General features: G+C 36.0%; 1 protein-coding gene across 1 annotated transcript in view; it reads right to left on the reverse strand.

Moving 5' to 3' along the window:
* PPP4R3A (protein phosphatase 4 regulatory subunit 3A) overlaps nt 1-22,479 on the reverse strand; it is a 41,454-nt gene that overhangs the window by 11,456 nt on the left and 7,519 nt on the right. The window contains exons 2-6 of the mRNA XM_005520189.3: nt 21,772-21,827; nt 12,491-12,589; nt 9,465-10,082; nt 618-695; nt 398-514 (exon numbers count right to left, since the gene is read on the reverse strand). Of these exons, the coding sequence (XP_005520246.1) occupies nt 398-514; nt 618-695; nt 9,465-10,082; nt 12,491-12,589; nt 21,772-21,827 (968 nt within the window). The remainder of the gene's footprint in view (nt 1-397; nt 515-617; nt 696-9,464; nt 10,083-12,490; nt 12,590-21,771; nt 21,828-22,479) is intronic.

A 22,479-nucleotide genomic window follows, 5' to 3' on the forward strand; every position in this document is an offset into this window, starting at 1 on the left:
TAACTATTGCTAAAACCATATTCTAAAACTAAGCCAACTCTCACTTCTCTTTAAATTTGACAGCAGTTGAACGAAATAAATTTTATGATTTCCCTGCCCTTTGATTGATTTCCCAATTTTCTTTCTTATTTGGATACCAAAAGGCAAGCAAAGCTATGAAAGGAAATAGGAAATCAAAAACTGAAGAATGCCAAGGCACTTATCAATGTCATATTGTAAAAGCTTTTAAGTTATACAGAAATATTTTGAACATTCTGGATCTTAAGCTAGGACAAGCCAAATGAAGCAAACAAAAAGAAAACCATTTGCTGAAGTTTGTGCTGAAGTTACTTAAAAAAAAAAAAAAGCTCTGAAGATGAACAAAATTGTTATGACAAATAAAAGTGAAATGACTTACCAATATGACTTCTAGTGCAGGCAGTATGCCCATATTTGACAAAGTTTTGAAAAATGCATCTCTATTTTGAGGTTGCAGTGTTTGAGAGAATGCACAAAACTCTTTCAGAAAGTTTACCTGAAAACCAGGAATATACTAGTTTAGTCATTAAAAAAAACCAACAAAAAACGATTAACGTGTCACTTTGTGGTAACTGTCACATATTTTACATATTTCTTACCAATTCCTGTCTTTTCTCCTCATCTGTGGCTTCATCTGTTAGTTGTGCAAACAAGTCTGTCAGAAATTTTTCATCTTCCTACAAAAGCAAAACAATACCATTTGTTTATTTAACAATATCAAAAGGCATCCAAGTATAATATCAAGTTCTTCTGGACCATGCTTCCTGGAATGAAGAGAACATATGTTTGTATACTGTAGTTAATCACACCAATATCAACTTTCTAATTCAATTTTCAAGCACATTAATATGCATCTTGTTTTTGAGCTTTAATCATGCTCACCATCACCCCACCCCCCAACAATTCACTCTCAAATATGTTTGTTGCATTGCCTTCTAGTTGCACCTTTTCTGCTTTCTACTGCAACTCTCATTGTTTTATCTCTGACTTCTTCAACTTCCTTCCCCCTTGTTACATGCCAGTCCCTCTAAATCACACTACCCTTGTAGTTTGTTTACAAACTACATACTGTTTACACACACTGATAAACAACATCTCCCACGCAGCCCTACACACAAGCACCCATATATGTGTGTCTTTGGAATACTATTAGATCTCTGAAACAGAACAAAACAAGGACGCAATGAAGGGAAAGCGGTCTAATAGAAGGAATGAGGTGAGATTCCCTCCCCCTCAATGTTGTGAAAAGGGTGAATTCTAGAGACCAAATCAGAACAACTGCTCCTATTACATACAGAATTTATTGGGCACATTCTGGCTGACAGCAATCAAAATCCATTCCATTATCTTCATGCGGCTGTACCTTAGCAAAGCTACAAACAGCTGCAAACACAGTACAAATGTGTATTTAGATTGAAAGAAGTAGCAATATTTAGCTTTCCATAACCTTTACAGTCCTAACAACTAGGAGATTATTATGATAGAAATAAACCTTCTCCCATCCTTTTCCCAGTATTATGCAGTAGTTAAGGCAGCACTTGCTTGAGAAAGGTTCCTGTACATCAGGTACTAATACATTTTTTTCAGAAAGCTGCCACTGTTGTTTCTTGTGAGGTCAGTAACACATGGATGTGCAACATCCTTCCATCCCAAAACCAGTGCCAGAAATCCAAGCTGCTTTGTTCATGTTTGCACTGCGTAAAACAAAACCATGAAAGTACTTCAGATACACACACAAAACCTTATGTTGTGAATTATCTCAGTATGTCATCCATGCAGCCTTGCTGAGGAAGTGAGCACCTCAGTTCTGACAGCACACCATGCTAAGTCTGCAAAGACACTGCCACAACACAACTGGCATCTCTACATGGCACTGCATAACAGATAAACCCAAAACAGGTTGTCATGAGCTACTGTGTCTCACTGCACTCATTATAAGGTAAACCTTGTATTTAGAACATGCCATGTTTCTCTTGTGTGATGCTGAGCTGTGCTCCTAGCCTGACCCAACAGACAAAGAAAAAGAATGATTTCTGGACACAAGTTCAGGCGCTGCCTCTGTGACTGCTTCAAAATCAAAACAAAAGGAGATAGGAGAGGCCTCATTTGAAATATACCAAAATTCACTCTGGAGGATCAAGTACCTATATAAATTTTGACTTGCAGATATCAACAGTGAAATATGTTCAAAACAACTACTAAGGGATTTGATTTCAAGAAACATACCTCAAGCTTTGATGGGAGAATTCAAGGATGTTTGACTACCTGCTATCCAGCTGTTATACAGCTTTGTAAGTTTTCTGGTCTAATATTTAACTCATTAGACATCACAGGCAATATAAGTAACCCACAGTAGACATACTGACATATTCAGACACTGAAATTAAAAATAAAAACCAACAAACCCAAACAAAACAAAACCCCATAAAACCCAGTTCTTTTGAAGAATATTCAGGTTCTTTTCCATGATTAGCAGTGCATTTAGGAGAAGGCCACATAGTTTGCTTTCCTTTCTCTTTTCACTGTTTTGATCAAGATATAGAGCTAATCTTATCTATGAAAACTATGGAGAAGATGCATACTTAGCACAGTTGGAAAGCATAACCCCTTATTTCCATTCTCACTGTGAAAGCAACTTTTCACCTCTTCCATGATATCTCAGAGTAAGGGAAGTCAATATTACAGAATATCTTAGAGTGATCACCGTGAAAGAATAATGGAAACTTCAGCAGCAGATAATCATGGCTCTTACATATGTAAGAGCGGTAAGCAGTGTACCTCTGGAGGAAAAACAAAAAAAAAAAAAAAAAAAGAATGTATACAGTATTACTCAAGCATCAGTCTGGGGGTTTTATGCTGTGGAAGAAGAGACCCTTTACTGTTGGTGATATGTGGGTCTCATTTATGATCCACTTCAGTGCCCAGAGACACTCAGATGGGGAAGCTGCACATCTGGCACTACGTGGCAGAGCAGCACAGCAGGAGCCCAGCTCAGCTCTCTGACCAGATCCCACCACATCCCTGACCTGTCCAAGACATGGCTGTCTGCAGCAGAGGCCAACATGCTTACCCTGGTATTGGGCTTGCAAACCTGTGGGACTTGTAGAGGGAACTTAAAACTGGCAAGTGATTAAGATTTCAGTGCTAGCACTTAATGTTTCAGAAGAATTTGCAGAAGGTCAGTACATAACTGTTTTCCAGCGCTCCAAATATAGACTGCAATGTAGTATTTTTACAATTCTGCATGAAATATAATACTGAAACATTCTCCATGTCATGTCCTCTCCCAAACCCCATCAAATACCTTGCACTTTTAAACTAACAAGATTACCTGAAATCTCTAGGCCCCAGAACAACCATGACCTATTTAAAATCAGACAAATTAAGATGGATCTGAGTGATTGAAACATCCCACCCTTGAATGGATAATATGCAGTAAATTACACTTACTCCAGGAAAATAAAAACAACTTATTACTAATTTCACACTTACAGCTTAGCCCTGAAAAGCATTTAGCCTTTATCACATTCCAGATGCTTAATGAAAGGCAGACAGGTTGCTGTTCATGAGAAAAGACCCAATCCTCTCACATATATAGAAAAATTGTCATTGCAAAGAACATTCTAAATACAAGATTCTATCTCTCAAGCTGACAAATTACTGACAAGAGCAATATATCTAAAGAAACATTCCTGAACAATACTGCCAAGATCCGTGGAAATGCACAGCCTGAGAGCAGAGTTCACATATTTTGGAAGTCACAAAGCACCAACACAGAATGACAGAATTACACAATTTTTTTTTTTTTTTTTTCCAACTTGCAAAAATCCCTCCAAGTATGTCTGTGAACACAGTGCAAACACACAATTCTCTGCAGTATGTGATCTTTTCATGCAGACAAGTATCAATATGCTTTTAGCTGTGCCTTAGAAGCTGTCATGGTTACAACTGTTTTCCAAGAAAACCAGACTGCAAACAATAGTTTATGATGTAATTGTGGATTCTAGGTACTTTCCACAGGCACAGAAATTATTACAAGGTGCAATACTTAAACCATGTTTATATACCAGACACTAAGTATACTCATAAGTAGATGCTTCTATATTTAATACATTTAAAAGCTCATGAAGATAAAAAGAAGCCGGGCCAACTACTCACTCCATCATTTATGACTTTAAAAACAAAAAAACCCACAGATAAGCCAGGGTCACGAAAAAGGACACTATTTACATTTGTGATTCAACTTCCAAAGTAGTCCTCCTCCTTACAAAGGGCACTTAAAAAAGGATTCCTCAAAACCAGGCCTTAAGTGTAAAACCTTAATTGTAATTAACATTCAGTCACCAGGTATTTTTGTGTCTGTGATTACAGATAAATGACATAAAACATACTTTTCTCAATAAAAAAAATAAATCCATGAAACTCAACACCACCTAAACTGGAAAGACAGCACACATTCCATCCTATATTCCACCTCCATATTCATTTTGGGCTGAAACAATGTGTTAACACATAAAGTGAAATTTTCATAAAATATTACTAGCAAACAGATGATTATCACTTCAAACATACATTCCTTCCTGCTACCACATAAAAGATTTCTTAGTTTAAAATCTTTATATCAGACTATCCTTCCACACATGCCTTTATCATGCGTTACTTTTACTTGAATCAACATGCTGGAAAAGTAGCAAGATCAACCAAACCACTTTCATAGTTTCTGAACATGTGGAAAATAATTTTCTACATAATTTTCTACAATGAAGAAGTTAATCCCAAAAATCACGAGCATGCACCACTTGCAAATGCCTTTCACCAAGTCATTTACCCCAGAAAGAAGGAATTCACTTTACTGCAAAGTGAATTTTGCTGAAAGTAAATCTCCAGTCATTCCTTAGCCAACTACTGTAAGAAAGCAGACTGGATTTGAGCAAAACTATCAGTATGCACTAACACAAATCTTCCTCTAAAACAACTACAGATAATTATGTTTGCATCTACAGAACTCTGTTAAGAATAAGCAACTATCTGTAAAACCAGTTTCAAAATGAAAACCTGCCTATCATTGTACATAAATACAGTAAAATATACAGATGTACCTAAATACCTGCAACTTTTTAGCTCTTGAAAAGAAATATAGGGACTATCAGTAATATGCCTTCTGTATTTAAAAATTCTGATTTACCAGTACAATAATACCATCTGATCACTGCTCTACCAGACACAAAACCTATTATAACGTATGTCAAATTTTCCCCTTCTACTCTCCACTTTCCTGAAAATTAAAGATCTTCAAGTCTAAGTGCACATACCCAAAAGTAATCCTAATAATCTTTAATTCTGGAAGATAAAGACATTGCATGGTCTTGCTGGCTAAAAAAAAACACACCAATGAGAAAAGGGGGAGAGAACAGACGGAAATAGTGTTTGCTCACTCTATGGCGCAGTTTTGCAAGTTGTTTGTTTTTTATGAACTAGTTAATAATACAAAGGGAAAGAACTGGTGGCCTCCAGTGTGCACATTAGTATGTATTTTTTTAAATTGCAAAAGAGCGTCATATAAAGCAAGAAACACCACTTACCTGTCCCACCCCCACTCTCAAAACTTGGCCAACTCCATGTTTCAGCAAGGTTTCTTGGTGGCTATGACATCTCAAGACTAGAACAGGCTGGACCCCAAGCAGTAAGAGCATATTAGGAGGGGCTGAAATTGCAAAAAAATGTTATATACCTCTTTCATATTTTGCACACTGTGAATGACAAAATCTGTAATTGAGTAGATTTTCACAGCAGTTAATTCTGCAGGCTGGGAATACTATTTTCATGGCTTTACTATTCATCATGCAACAGTATGTCGTTTAATGAGATGCTGACATGCTCACTTAAAACTACTTATAAAATTAAGCCACAAACAAACTAACCTCCAGTTCTCAGAAAAGCCCATCAATGTAACCACATTTTTATAAAGCTCATGAGAAAGCTAACCTTGAAGAAGAACAGAAAAATGTGGTTCATAACCCTAATGCCAAGGGTTACTTATTTGCTATTTTTGGTTTTAGCACAAAAGGGCAACAGTTATTTTACCTACCAAAGCAAGCAAAATGATCGAACCAAGTATCTTCCCATAGTACAGAATTTATTTTTTTAAACTCATGCAAAGTCTCTCTAATAAAGCCAGAACTCTGAAGAATCAGCATATTCTCATCTGTAATATAAATTATAACTGAAAAACTAACTTTAAATGTAGGTGACCTTTAATGACCATAAATGGCCTATCTTGACAGTAAATGCCTTAAATAAAAGAGGTAGTTTTGAGTGAAGTCACTCAGTTTGTCAAGAAGCATAAGACACTATCTGTACAGTCTTGTACAAGCTTCTAGTCACTTCTCTGAAACTACAGTACGGCTGAGTTAATTCAGAGTACTGTAAAGTGCCACTTTGGTTAATACACAGCCTGACACGGAAAGGCCTCATTACAGCTGGCTTTTTGCCGTGACGTAGGAGTTTTTCTTTTCCTTTCCTTCACAGCCAGACAGAGAGAAAAGAATTCCCAGCAACTCAGTTGTACACACAAGAGTTGCAGGATGTCATGGGATATCAGCTACTCAGGAAGTTTACTTTTATTCTGTCAACTGAAATTTCCCTAGAAGAGATCTCTTTTGCCAAATCCTCAATGGTCCAAGAGAGACAATCTAAAGTCAACAGCAGAGACATTAACAGCCTTTATTATGCATGTACTAAGAACTTGAGACTCATCCACGGCTTGCAATAAACTACCATGAGGCATCCCAGAGTCTTTTCTTCTAAAGAAAAGTCTCTTCTTTTCAGACTTCTAAAAGAAACCACGTCTTAAGTATACGTGTAAGGTTAGTGAGTATTAAGATCTCAGAAGATCTAAAATAATGAATGCCAGGAACTACAGAGAACTCTACATCCTTCATGAAGTAAAACCCCCTCCACACATCCTAAGTATTGGAATACCAGCTGCAGGAGCACATGATGTTAAACCACACATGAATGGAAGAAAGCCCTTAGGAATTAGTTATGGAAGTGAAATCACCAAAACCAGCCTCTTAATTCAGTTCTCAGAGCATTATTTATTCTGCAAAAAGAAATGGGAAGAAATAGTATCATATATTTTATACACGGACTATAGGAATGGGGGAATGAAATGAAACTAGAATGCAGAAAATACAGAAAAATGCAACCTGGCCTACAGCTCTATGAATAAATGAATAAATAAATGTCAGGTAAGTAGGCTGAAACCTTGGGTTAGAGCTACACTGCAAGAACTTGAAAAATGAATGAATGAATGAATCAATCAATCAACCAATCAAGCCTTTTAAACTCTCAGGACACATAATTTGTGAGTCTTTTTTAACTGCCTCAAAACCAAAAACTGATCAACAATGTCATATTACTTCCGACAGATTCTTATAAACTCAGGGAGCTCTCCCTCCTTGATAGAGAGCTATACTGTGGAAGTACTAGGAAATGCAGTATAGCATTTCCTAGCATAGGGTGTATTATGTTCCTTGTGTGCTCTCATTCTGGGTTCCTCAAAGCTGAGGAAAGCACTTCAACAATTCCAAAAGTTTATCTAACTTTGAAATGAAATGTCAGTTCTTCTGGCTCCAACATACATGAAGTATACTTTACTCTCAACCATAGAGAACAGCAGTGAAGATAATGTTCAAAAATCTGCTGTCCCACAACAAATCAAAATCAGATCTGAGCCTTCATTTCAACTGTAAACTGCAACTAACAAGTCTGGCAACAACACAAAAACTTGATATTCTAACTTAAGCCTACCCCACATCTATTAACCTAACACAAGTTGTAAGAGAAAGAAGAAAGGAAACTCATCAGTCTCTAGTCCTCAATAAAGTTATCTTGGGATGTCTGGCAAACACACTCTCAATGATTTGCAGGATCAGGCCCTCTTTTCCCTCGCCCAGTTTCTTTTCCGAAGCTCAAGATTCCTCTCAGAATCAGCCACTGTCACCAACCAATTTTTCACTGTCCTGAAAAATTCCTCCCCCCGCCCCCAGCCCAAGTCAAAATGTATAAACTTCAAAAAATTGCTTTTAGCAACCCTTGCAAAGAGGGCAAGACATTTTTGAGACAATAGTCATACTGGATGCTCCAGTAAGAGACCCCTTAACTGAATCTTTTTCAATATTCTCTCGAAGTCAGACTTGTAAACTTCTTCAAATTGGCAACTCCAAACAAGGCCTTCTGACTGTTTCAGATAAGCAACTGTGACTTTGTTTATCAAGGATACACATACAGACACGAACAGTTTGGTTCACCAGGGCATAAACTGGGGCCTAGTACTACTGAAGATGCCCAAGGTATTTCATCTGACAGATTAAAGCTCCAAGTGAGTGGATTAAGTAATATCAGTATTCTGATAACCGAGTGTGATGGAGGAAAAATTGTGAGGCTTAGTTTTGACAATTATTTGCTCTGGGAGCTTGCAAAAGGAATTTCTACTCTCCTTTGCTATGTATTTTCCATGAAATTATACAGGGTATATCCTGCGAGTCAAACTGAGATAAATATGGTTAAAGTAGTCAGTAACATCTAACACTTGGTCCATTTCTCCAGATCAGACAGCCCCTACAACAACAGTGACTATTCATTGATTAAACCCTGGGAGAAATAAGATAATGATAATTAACTTCTACAAACCAAAATATATGTGCTGTAACACTTCGTTGAGTTAGCTGAAAGCTCCTCTTACAGAGATCTGCCACCAACTTCTAATGCCATACAGAAAGTTCATGGGTTGGTGCAGAACACCTAAGATATTGGTAAACTATGTAAAGCATCACATAATCTCTTTACATTTGCAGTAAGACATATTTAATGAAAAACTGATAATTCCAAGCACCATTATTTAGGGATTTATTAAGACAAAGTAAGAAAACATTCATGCATATAAAGTGGTCGTATGTTCTTAATCTGTACTTTCCAAACAGCTGACTTAATTTAAAATCAGCAACAGCTACATCACGATAGAAGATTATATTGTGAAATTTAGGCAATGGGGTTTTTTTTTATGGTAACGTGACAAAAGATATCTCTAAGTCTAGTGACTAGAAAGTCCCAAAACACAAAAACAATGACCCTCAAAACTACTGTTAATGTAAATCAAAGATTCAAAGTGCAAACAGTACTACTCATTCCAAAGAACCTCATTCAATATTCTACATGTTTGCTCCATTTAAATCAGTTACAGAGAATCTAGTCCAAATCCAGAAACTAAAGAACGTGTATTTGACAACTCAGTACTCAAATCCATGCCTTTTCTGTCACACTCCACAATCACTTACACAATCACAGAAGTGAAGGTTCCACTGAAGCACCTCAATCTTCCCAGGAATAATCACCTGACTTTCTTTGCCCAAGAAAGCACGAGACTATGAATTTTTGAAACTTACCTGTAACATGCCAACTATTTCGACTTTATTAAAAAAGATGAAAGAATGAAGTGTTGATAGCATATTTTCCTCAAAAACTGAGGGAGTGGGTAGGACCATATCTTGAATATACTGTACTCTGTATGTCTGATGTATTTTTTGCTTCAGCTCTGGATCAGATATAGGTATCACCTCTTTAAATTTTGCTGTTTTAGTCAGAAATTCCCTGTGTTTCCGTGACTGTGATAAAGACGGATCATATTCTAGGCATCCAATTACATCCATTATACATTCCTCGGAAAACATGACTTCAAAAAGTGCAGTTCTGTTCAAAAGGAAGATTCCCTTAATAATTTCATATAAGTGGTGTAGTCCTTCAATGTTCTCCAAGTCTTCGCACACATGAAAAATTTCTAAGAGCTTCTTAATATAACCCTCATTTTCCAGTGCTAGTGCGAGTTTTTCACGACGTAACGGTGAAGGCAGTGAAGATGCCACAAGTTCTGCGATTTCTTCTAGCCGGCTGAGTTCACAGGATGGCAATTCTAGACCTGGTGATGACATATCATCAAAGCGTTCCTCCTCAGATTCATCAACAAGATCCTGAGTAATATCAACAGAAGGGTCTTTGCCTTGAACCTGCAAAATAAAATGTGTCAAAAATGGAGTTTCATTTTACTGTTACTTGAACACATTCTAAAAAATAACATCTAAGTATCACACATTTTTATTTTGTATGGGCAAAACAGAAATGCAAATCTAGTCTGACACTGAGTATAGCTGGTTTGGAAAATAAAAGAGATAATGAGAAGATTTCTTCAAATAGAAAGCTTTATAGAACTGTTCCTACATTAGACATCTAACTTTGTTTTCTAAAAATGGGAAGAAGAATAAAGAAAAAACCTACATTTTCTGAGTACTTAAAAAAAAACCCAGAAATTCGCGTTATTAATATGGATGGCAACTTCTTAATAGACTACTGAACTAAGCCATTTGTTTCCAGTCTTTATTCTCTGCAGACAGATTTTCAAATGCAAATCAGTATTACATTATTCTAGTGATAGCTTTAAACATTTATCTGTAGTTATTATAGTCATAGTTATTAACTGCTCTTGATGCTTTTCAAAGCTTCCACTACCTCAAACAGAGGAGAGAGGCCAGTCTTGCTAATTTATCTGTTGTTTTTAGTTCTGGAGAGCTGCAAGTCAAAATCTGTTACTGTGCACTTTCTAACTACTCAACAGAGACACAGAATCTTCTCTGAAGAACAAAAGATCTCAAACCAACACTGACAAAAGAATAGTGGAAAATTGACTGTCAGAAAAAGAACGCACAGGACTCGCAAAGATCTCTCCAGAGATATGAGGAAACTGCGGAAAGTATGAATTAGTAAAAAAATACACAGATGCTTGGGCACCAGAGTGTATCATCTTTAATGACATCTTAATTTTAGCACCTGCTTGGAGTCTGATGTGTCAAATTCAGAGAAGCACTGCTGTGCAGAACAGTAGAAGGTGCTGTTGCTTTTAATCTTGAAAATCAGCAAAAGACCCCTGGGAGAAATAATGTTTCATTTATAACAGCAAACTAATACTCAGAATGCTGCTAAACCAAACATATTTTTCTGCTTACACAGCAGCAACCACTTTCTCTATAAATGGTATCAAAGCTTTCCTTTTAGAAGAAGTTTTAATGACTGAGGAAGCTTAAGATCTGTGAAGTACACCAGACACAATTACAATAGCATGGCCTCAAAACAGGATGTAAAGACACTGGTTTCCTACAAAAATATTAGACCTTTACATTAGGGTGAGGAAACTGGGCTTCTTATCTGGGTGTTTCCTAAGAACAAAACTTCCCCCTTCCCCACTTTGTTTCTGTCCCCAGGTTTTGGGCCATTGACTGCTAAGGTTCTTAGAAATGTTTCTGTACTTATTTATGTAACTGGTAAGCTGCTGAAAAGACTCATTCTTAAAAAAAGGAACAATCTATACACATGTAATTGTGAATCCAGATTTCTTTTGCTTTGTTTCTGTAATCGATAAGAATGAACTTCAAAACAGAGTGGGGAGAGCTAGATGTTAGTTAAGAACAGAAATAGAGTGCAAAGAAAAATTTAGAATGATTTAGAGAAATCCCATATCATACTAGCATCATAATGTAGCACAGAATTAAGAAAAGTTGCAATACTCTGAAGGGAAGAAAATACCTAAACAAGAACTGAGAAAGTGAACTAACATCAGTGAATGTATTGATGAAACTCTTTTGGGTCAATAGTTAATACCCAAACAAATATTACAAACAACACTGATTCAGTGACTATACAGTCATCTGGTTGTGGTGGTAAAATGTATGTTAAAATATACACATGCTACATATATATTGTTTGATTTCTTAAAACATTAAGGTGATGATAAAGGGATGGAGCTATCTCCTACTATCAGATCAATCTCTCATAGCCTGGAAACATTTACATAGAAAAAAGTTCTGAGAGAAACTCAATATTCCCCTCACCTGAAACAGAAGAATGAGAAATGCAGGAAGAGAAATGTAAATAAAATATGGTTTTATTAAATATACCATATAAAATTTATATATTGCAGTATATTCTGGAAGAAGTACACTATAAAACTCACTAAGAGCTCACAAGCATTCTTCTCTCTACAATAAAACTTCATAGGTAATCTTTTCCCTTAGGGCTATCCTGAAAAAAGTTAATTATGACATTACTTGTTAGGCAAATTTCTAACTCATTTTGAGCTTCATTTCCTTGGATGAAAACACAACTAAAAAGTTACATTGAGTAGAAAAACTTGAAAATTATCTTAAAAAAGTACCCAAAACTTATATTAGGTTTGTATTAAATTTCTGGAGGAACGAGAAAGTTTTCAAATGTAAAAATGCAGAATCTGGGAGAGATGGCTGAAGAGGTAGTTTTTACTTTCTATCTACTGTTGCTCAAATTCACCTCTCAGAACAGCCTTTAAGTTTTGAACACAAATATTAAAATTAATTAGGACGTTCAACCTTATATTTATCAAACTTACCTGACATATTTTTTCCCATATTTCATCACAACCCGCTTTTTCTTGAAAGCTAAGTGCCAAATCATAATTTTCAGCTTCAGACCACACAATCAAGGTATCCTTTAAAGAGAGGAAGAGTATTTTCAGGCAATATATTTCAGATTTTATTAACCTAACTACTGTTTAAAGAGTAAAATTTTAAAATCAAAACAGCCTGACACCTAATTAGGACAGGTCAGTATTACAATACAAATGTAACCATCACACTTCATAAAATTTTTATATGTTTAATCATATGATTAAAAACATTCCTGCATAAATCAGAACAAAAAAGTTCCAGAAAGACATCAAAAGTTTTTGTTCTTACTTTATGTGACCATAATATTGTAAATCTCAAAAAGTTTGACTTAGAAAATGCACTTCAACCTCAAATGCATTCTCTAATAAAATACAATAACAAAAGCAACAGATTTTGTAGGAGTTTATGTAACGGGTTTTTTTTAATGTCTCAGTTGGACCATATAAAACTTGCTTTTCCTGTAGAATCAAAGTTATAATATATATTTTCCTTTTTGTAGGCGTCAGAAGACAGTCTGCTAATGCACAGAACAGCTGTTTAAAAGCTAGTCCCAAGATGGCTACAAACTTTAAAGAAGAGAAACAGCACAGTTCACTGCCTGGGACTACATGCACCCAGGCATGCAAGAAAGTTTATTCCAAACTACAATTCTGGAAGGAAGTTCTTCCCTACATTTCTAGAAATCACATGAAACCACACTTAGCTATGTTCACTTCCCAGACACTGAAGCTCTCATCTACTTATTAGGATAGTTCAAGAGTTTATCAGAGCCCTCGTACTGCATGCAAAAACAATATATGAAAGTGGAAGCTGATGCTGCAAACAGCAATGTCACACACTGACAAGGTGTTTGATGTAGATTACAGAGAGTCTACTAAATAACACTTAGAATAACTAAATAGAAAATAAAACTAAATTAATAAAAGAAGAAAATAAAATCAACATTGTTTACATGTATTGAATCAGGTTTTATTGTTAGTCTTTTGTCTTCTTGTAACAGCTGAAATATAGCCACAGTCAATACACATAGCTCCACGAAACTGCATTATTTCAGCCAAGTGCTAAACCATGCATTCACTCACTAGGACAAGAGACATGAGAATTTTTCTTATACATAAAATACAGAATTTCTACTTCACTGAGTACAGATTTTCTTTAGAGTGGTATTAAAATGAATACTGACAATAAAAAGAAACCTTACATTTAGATTTTGATATGCACTTACCAGGAAACACCTTAAACTAAACTATAATCTAAACAGCACAATCAGCCAGCTCCAATGGGACTGTCAAGCAATACAATATAATCAATTTGCCATTACCAGAGCAGCTATACTGCTTCAGAGGCACTAATGGTTTTACCTTGTAAATGGCAAATAGTTTACCTTTTCCTTTTCCAAAGGGTTGAGGAAGAGGTGGTACACAGAAGAAAGGGATTTAGGAAGACCACCTCCAAAATACAAAAGGAAGAAAAAAGTCATAATTAATAGTGTATTCTCTACAAGACAGGTCACGGAGCACATTCTCTGGTAATAACAGATTGACAGCACCTGGTACTGCTGACTCCAATAGAGCAAAAAAAAAAAAATCAGTTTACAAAAATCTGAAAAGTGATGGTCCCAAAAAAATTATTTCTTTACCGTATTTTAAAAACAGTATGTATCTTACTGCATATTAAGTGTCACTATCAGGTTTAAATTCTAATACATTTATCTCTCCAACTGTACTTCTACTGCAGTAATTTTTAAGGCCACTCTCTCCTTAGCTTCACACTGAGTAGTGCTTATTTATTAAAAAAACCCAAACAACCCTAACACCAAATTTTAAGTAGACCCTAGCAGAACTTGCAACATTCCCATATAATTACATTTCCATCCAGGTGAAAGTGGTTAGATTTGCAAGCATGTCATTTCCAAAGACCAAAACGTATTTTGTTCTTGATAAAGAACACAACTAACAAGTGGGGAAATGACTGAAAGAATACTAGTAAGAGCAGTGCTATTTACTTTAACTGCTTATGTTTAATAAACAAAAGCTCTAAGTCTCTGAATAAAATTCAGCAACAGATCAAGACAGAGAAATGAAGGCAGGCTGAGAAAAATTAAAGACAGAAAATTAAACCTGCTTTTGGAAACTACAGTCACAGATGTAGAGAAGTGTATTTGGCCATAGCATAGCAATTTTCCCCTTTAACAAGATCATCTACTACTAAACATAGAAGCTCACACCTCCATACAGTCCAATTTTTTTTCAGTTATTTCTTCTTTGAAAAACAAAGCAAAAAATTACTTAAAGAAATCATTTGAGCAGCAGAACAATCATCTTCCAGTTTTTTTCTCAGTATTAGAAAAGTGTTTTCCAATTTCCAATGTAAAAATTTGAAATTATTAGTATTTGTTGTCACATCACACAAGTATTTCATATATTATGGTTCCTCAACAGGAATCTATCAATTGCTACTCTCTGGATGATCTTCAGTAAATGGTATTTGTTTGTACAATCTATCTTGCATCAAAGAGCTTTTAAAAAGAGAACATGAAACAAAAAGCACTTCACTCTGTTGCACAATATACAGTTTGTCTAACTTTAAATTCACTGTTAAATGCAGACAGTTGTGACTATAATTTCCATTTTGTTAATCCTACAAAGCTTATAACCATAAAAAAGAACAGTACAGGACTTACACATGTATGAAGAGTGAAGGAAATTCTTGATGCAGTTAAAGATAGAAGAACACCTCAATAACAGTCTACTTTCTGTTTATTTTATTTTAAGAAATCTTTGTATGTGCTTGATCTGATATTTCCAGTGTAAGTTGAGTCCACTAACTACTCTGGCTCTCTCAGCTATGCAATTGGAGTATCTGTTGCTTCCAAATGTCAAACATTACTTCTTGAAACTCCAGAAAGCAACTGAAATTTCTTAATAATGCCTCCTCCATTCAAAGAGAAAACAGAAGTAAGGATAAATATACTTAGTAATAGTGGCAATTGCTCAGGAGGTAAGGAGATATGTCTTGCACATTACATCTTGATGAGCATAACATCTTCAATTTTACTTTGATTCACAATAGCAGTTCTGGCTCAGCTGGATCAAAGACATGTCCTTTGTTGTTGCATTTCTTATCTAGTTCTTTGTAAACAATTAAAATATGAAACTGCAGTATTAAATCATAACTACACTGTGTTAACTGTCACAAACCTGGACAAAGGTTTTATTATTGATGGATCTTATGCTGAGTTCTCTGTAAGAACCTCAGCATTCTAGCTCCTCATATTTTCAAGATGCATCACAGTTCTTGGCGAGATCTTTTTTAAACAGGATGATAATCAGGAGCTATTTATGTAGAGTTCATGATCTTATTCAAAGATTGAAAAATCATTTGCTGCTTTGCAAAAAAAATGTTTTGACAATAGTGCCAGTTGGATATGTCATCATTATCTTAGCCCATGCAAAGTTTGCTGTCTCTTTAGGACCATTTATATGAATTTGTTTTCTGTTACAATAGTGCTCATTATGACACAAATTGAGGAATTTTAAAATTTAAACAGAAGTTCTGAATATGGCCTCATTTTAGAAGATCTATGTACTTAACATTCCCGTAAGGCAGTATCAATCATTTCTATCAGTGGAGGACAGCTTTGTACACTCTGGTCCTTACAAGGGCACAACCCAAGCAAAAATTCAGAATACAGTTGGTGATTCCTGTGCTGCTTCTCTCTCTGCTGGCCGCATCAAGCTCACACGAAGTAAGCTCTGGTTAGTCAGAGGGGCTCCAGAGGCACTATTGTGTGCTACAGTTTTATTTGAGACATCACGCCTCAGAATCTAACATGCAATAATTTAACCCAGGAAATAGCAGAAATTGCACTGAAGAAGGGTAAGGTTTAGCATCTACCCTATGGCTTTTAGTTTTTTTGAAACTATTGCCAAAAAGCTTCTGACTTACTTCAAGAGTAAAAAGTGTTTGATATATACTGTCAGTCTAAAGTTCTTGGCACAGCACTCACTGAAGATCAACTTTTATTAGACATTTTATCAGTTTTATTTAACTATTAGAAAGCTGATTAGTAGGTGTCTTGTACAGCACTCACACAGATCTCCCAAAAGCAAGCTCTGGGATTTCATCATGAAGAATTTCAGAGCAGCTAGTATTCAGGATTTGATTCTGCCATGATTAACAAAACTGTTACTGCTTGATAATGGACTCTCACTACTGTCCACGTCCAGGGACAAGTCTTCTCCGTTAACTCCAAAACATTCTCTTGGCAGCTCTATGAAATTCAATCTACACACATGAAATAGTGATGCCCTAAATTAGGTATTTCATAAATTCTTACTTTCAGCCTTAAAAAGCAAATGAATCTCTTCCTATGAGCCCTCACATGGTTCAGGCTTATGACATTTTCCTGGCTTCCACAAGGTTCAACACAGCCAGGCTGTTTCTTCACCTCCTGGACTGCCTGATTGCTAGCTCCTTATCCAAGTCCTTAGGTTGTTTACAGTCACAGACACTTCCCTGGACATACCAACCCACCTTTCAGCATCTTGCTATCTAAATATTTATAATCAAAAAGTACAGCTTCATAATTTCAGGTTTCTCTTTATGAATTAAACTACTTGGACTACCCAGGCTTTTTAAGTTAAATATAGTCAGTGTGGTAGGCCATGGCAGAATATTCAAGCTAAAACACCCCACCCAAGTAATGTAATATAAATTTTCAGTTCTGCATTTGGTTTCACTCACTTTTTCAACTAGAACCTGGATGTGCTAACAATTTATTCAAAAAACTAATTAACATGTCAAAGGCATACTCAAATTGTGTTCTACTAGCTTCTGTGAAAGCACAACAGTTACACACAACTTTTCAATGAGTGATTTCGTAGCTGCATTTCCATGAATCACATGGAATAAAATCAGTTTATTAGTTCTGCAGCAGAAACTTGATTTACTGGCTGTACTCAGCAACAGCAGAAAAATCAGAATACACAGGAATTGTGACATGAAGGGACATGAAATGTATGTTAATTTAAAAGAGATGAACCGCCCCACCCCAAACCCAAGAGCAGCCCGCCCTTCCACTTGTTTATTCCCTCACCCCACAGAGCCACACACTTTTCCTTACTATCCTTAGCTACAATATGCACAAATTTTATTGAAATAGTTTCACTGCTGGATTGCTTGTCATGACAGCAAAGGTATGAAGCTCATCTTCTCTGAGCATTTGGTCAGTGCCCTTTTGGATATTTTCAAAACTTGGCTTTTTTATATGAAGTCTGCTCTCCAATATTCAAGGATGGCCACCTTCAAGTTACATAGCAATAGTAGCTGGATTAACTTCATCTTTTTATTCTTGTGAGTAACTGAAAAAAAAAGACTGCAAAAGCAAAAGACACAAGACACATCTAGGGCAGAGGCAGGACTCTGTAGGTGGAAGCTGTAAATAAGTCTTCTTTGTATCAGGCACAGAAAGGGATGCAATACATACTTCATCACTATGTTACAGGATGCTCATGGATGCATCTAAAAAAGCTGAGGATACAGGTCTTTACTGTTCTATTTTTAAAGCATTGCCAAAGTATACTGAAAAGCTATACACCAGTCCACACTCATATCAGGTTTCTCCCTAGATAAATGCTACATGTACAGAAGGTTTTTTAATCATTTAGGGCTGCATAGGAATAGGTGTTGTCCTAATATACTAGTGCAATTATTCATTTTCTGAATAAGGATCACTTGTTTAAGAACAGCATCTTTGTCATTAACATTTTGAAATTTCAGTACCTTAAACCCCCAACCCACAATTAAAATATCTTCTACCTTTACTAGACTATGAAGAAAACAACCAACAACAAAAAAGCTAAGTATTCCACTTGTGACCCAGCAATTCCTTGTATAATTAAATTACTCTTACTAAACAAAATTTGCTTTTAAGGTGAATACTACCACCTACTCAGTAATTAAATCCAGTAATATTCCATGGCAAAGTTATAGGACCATTATTGTAACATTAAAAAAAAACAAAACACCAACAAAACTTAACACAGAGCTGTAAACAAGAATAAAAATAAGGTGCTCATGTGGCTGTACTGTGCAAATTTTGCTTTTTCTGAAGAAGTTTCTGCCTACAAATAGTACATTGACATAAGAAATAGTAAGTCCTGTTTTTGAGCCACAGGACATTAGTTTCTCAAGTTGTTTTATTTCTAGCTTTTTTTCCTCATATGGCTTCCTTTCTTCTAGTTATAGTATAAATAGTGATGAGTCTGCCAGGAAGTGCATGGTTCAGAGCATCGATGAACTTCCAATCTGGTCGCAATTCTATGTTGCAGGATGAGATGCATAAACTTATCTTTCTTTTTGAACATGGCAGAAAATGGCTCTTCATTGTCACAGACTAATTAATTTGACTACTGAAAAGGTATTCAAAAGACTATCTCTGAATTTCATGCTTTAATGAATTATTTCAAACCTCCAGGTGGCAGGTAAGTCTGGGAAGACTGGGAACTGGACTGTGCAAACTGAAGAATCTCAGGTTGATGTATGAAAAATGAGTCCCTAAGCAGGACTCAAGATGTTTCCAAAGGAACAGAGACAGCAAGGCAAACTTGTCCTCAGGTCTTCCCAACAGCATTTTGATAAATAATTATCTAAGCTATCCAGTTATTAAAACACACATACATAAACCATGAGATTGCATAATTTGTGGTATCAACAATTAACAAGACTATCTACTTCACACTAGCACTAACAGATCAGCATAGGTAGAAGGGTCTTTTACCAGTTGAAGGACTTCACTGTTTATCACAAAGGTATATACAGGCTTCTTTTGCTGAAGGATCCAACACAACTGGCATAGCAAAGTTTCCCAAGAGTTTAGTACACATTATCTCTCCTTGCTTCCAACCACAGACTGTTGCAGTTGATCCAGTAAAAGACTGTTTCTTCTTACAAGCCTCAAGTCAGCTTAGACAAAAGTCAGAACTCATCCATTTATTCCATTAGGTATTCAAAGTGCTCGCAAGCTGCATGCTGCGTCACGGCAGAAATGCATGTGCTGCTGTGTACCCCTTAAAACAGCAAGGAGGTTTACCCTCACGACAAAATTCTGAGATAAAAGACTGGTAAGATTGTAACATAGCCACTTGGAAGTTTTAAGTCTTAGACTTCTGGGAGATTTTTTCCTGAAATTTTCTAAGTGCAACTAACAACAGCAGGCAAGCTGAAAAGCAAGTCTTCTATCTACAATTTCACTGGTAGTGAAGTGACCTAAGTGGCCTTCTGCAATCAAAAAAGAAAGATCTCACTCCCTCTTCCATCTCAGTTCCACAAATGGATCCTCTGTAAGGTGGTTTGAAAGTTCTGCCAGCATAGAGAGTTACCAGTTTTTGAAGAGGGATTTGAAGTACCAAGTTGATTTTCTTGTGCTTTAGTAAGTTTAAGCCAGAGTTCAAGGAGCAGAGCTGGAAAAAACTTACTCTTTCTTTCAGCTGCTAAGCTCCAAGCTTAGCTCATATGGAATCAGGTTTAAACTCTGAACTTGCCTTTTACTAAGGGAAAGGATAAGTAGGCCTCACACAAAAGAAAACAGGCTACAGAACGGATTTAACGCACACACCAAGAAACATTTGATATTTCTAAGGCTCAGAGTGGAGCCCGATATCCAATCTATATTAGAAACTGGTTGGCTTAAATAATATGAACAATCCATTTGCAAATATAAATTTCTGTCTATGCAGCATTTGAAAGCTTTAAAAACAGCACTTTTCCTTCTCCAGCACAGAGAATGTACACTGCTGTTCCAATGGGACAGATTCATGTTAATTATTTTTATTTCTCTAACCATGTTTCCACAATGACCAGTATGATTTATGCAGCACTAGATTACAATATATGCCTGACCCAGAGGAGGAAATGCTATTACACTGACTGGCATGTGTGGTGGTTTGCACCAGTCTTACAATTTTATGCCTACCAGAAGAAGCTTTCATGTCTAATGTGGCATAAAGCCAATTTAGACAGAAAACTCACTCCTCAGTACTCTTTTAACCAATTAAAGCCAGCAAAGCAAGTTTACACCAGATCAGCACTTTATGCCACAGAGCTGTGAAATATTCAGTGTCACTTCAGGGTTTTAAAGCTCAAGTTACTGTATCATAGAACCATGACCTCAAGCTAGTCAGGATTACAGCTAAAACTTAAGTCTGCTTAGCATTTTTGCAGGTCTTACACTCTGGAATTGATTCTCCAGACCCACAATGGCCTTATCATTTGTTCAGTATGGGCTGCCTATACACTGCATTACGAATACATCAAGAGATAGATACAGGTTAAATTTTTTAAGGAAGGGTATTTTTGGCCCATACTGGTTCTCCCCATTTATTTAAAAATACAATCATACAAACAACTGCAGTGACACAACTACTAGGACTGCCTGTGAACAGAACAACAGTATATCCATTCCTGTAATAAACTAATAAAGCTGAAAGACTGAAAACTGTTTTAATACATTAATTGTACCTGACAAGATTTTAACAAGTCTGAGCTGACCAAACAGGCAACAAAATACAATCTGGCTCAGCATTTTTAAACCTGTAAGGGCAATTCCAAGCATCCATGAAATAAGCACAGGAAATAAAGTATAAAACCTACACAGTTCACTTCTCAGAAGCATTCTTTAGGGATTCACAGTGTATGGCTTAAGTAATAGAAGCAACGTGCTTCAAACTGAAGGTGAGAAGCTGCTTTTATGCACACAGAATGCTCTGGAGCAGTAGTAACCCATACCCACCTTATAAGTAAAAGATAAACAACGGTTAACATGTAAATAGCTTTAAAGCCTTCTAGTCTTTCCTTGACTAAAAATACATTTAAAGTTATAATATCTGAAATATAAAGAAAAAAGATAGATGATACTAAGTTTCAGATACTATAACCCTCAGTAACCTCGGCTACTTTGTGGTTGTTCCAACTATGTTTTGACTGTCTCCTCCAAAGCAATTTCTGTTGCAAAACAGAGTGTATAACTTCACAAAAAATGCAGAGAAGTAACACATGATCATGTAATGGACAAAAATGGTGCAAACTACTCCACCTATTTTTGGCACAAGAACATAAAATATAACTTGCAAGAGAGCCAAAAAATTACTATATTGCTACACTGTTGGTTGTACACTCTTAAAGACCCTGCCTTTAAACATGAGGAAAAGAAAAGTATGTTTACCTGTTGCTTCTGGTATGCAGTGTTCGGATTAATTTTGGACTCCAAAAGAAGAGAGCCTAGAAAAAAAAAAGTTCCACTTATTTATATGTGTGCTAAAATTTTAATCTCCACATTAACTTTCTTATCACTCTTTCCTTGATCAACAATAAGTCTCCTAACCCCTACCCTTGAGCTTTATATTTCATTTGTCCCTCAAAGACATTGTTCACATAGTATAGAATAATGCTCTGAGGACTGAATTTTAAACCTTTCTTATTCTGAATAGTAACTTTTCCACAGAAATTTTTTTAGACATGATAAAGTCTTAAGTCAGCATGCCAAAAGAATTTCAGTAACATTCCAGAGATTACCTATGGTTGTTTTGTGTGAAAATTCTAATAATGTGGCATTTGTACTTAAAGGTTAGCTAAAACACTTATTTTCCTAGAAACAAATGCTTAGAGCAGTAACCATTGTGACTGCTAATACCAGAAAACTTCCCACAATACACTCAGGAACAACTGTTTCACAGCAGGTTTTACTGATGTAAGACACAGAACAGCAATTCCATTCTCATGTCTGTGTCTTCTTTCCCTTCCTTTTGCATGTTAGCATCCTCGTGTCATATTTAAACAACCAGAAGCATTGATCTATGCAAAAACAACTTTTAAAACTGACTTTATTTTTGGACCAATCACTTCCTTCATCCACCTTGCTACTCAGCTGCAC

Source organism: Pseudopodoces humilis, chromosome 7 (genome assembly GCF_049639895.1).
Source record: "Pseudopodoces humilis isolate 2021_Gansu_Grassland_sample_001 chromosome 7, ASM4963989v1, whole genome shotgun sequence".
NCBI classification, from domain to species: domain Eukaryota; kingdom Metazoa; phylum Chordata; class Aves; order Passeriformes; family Paridae; genus Pseudopodoces; species Pseudopodoces humilis.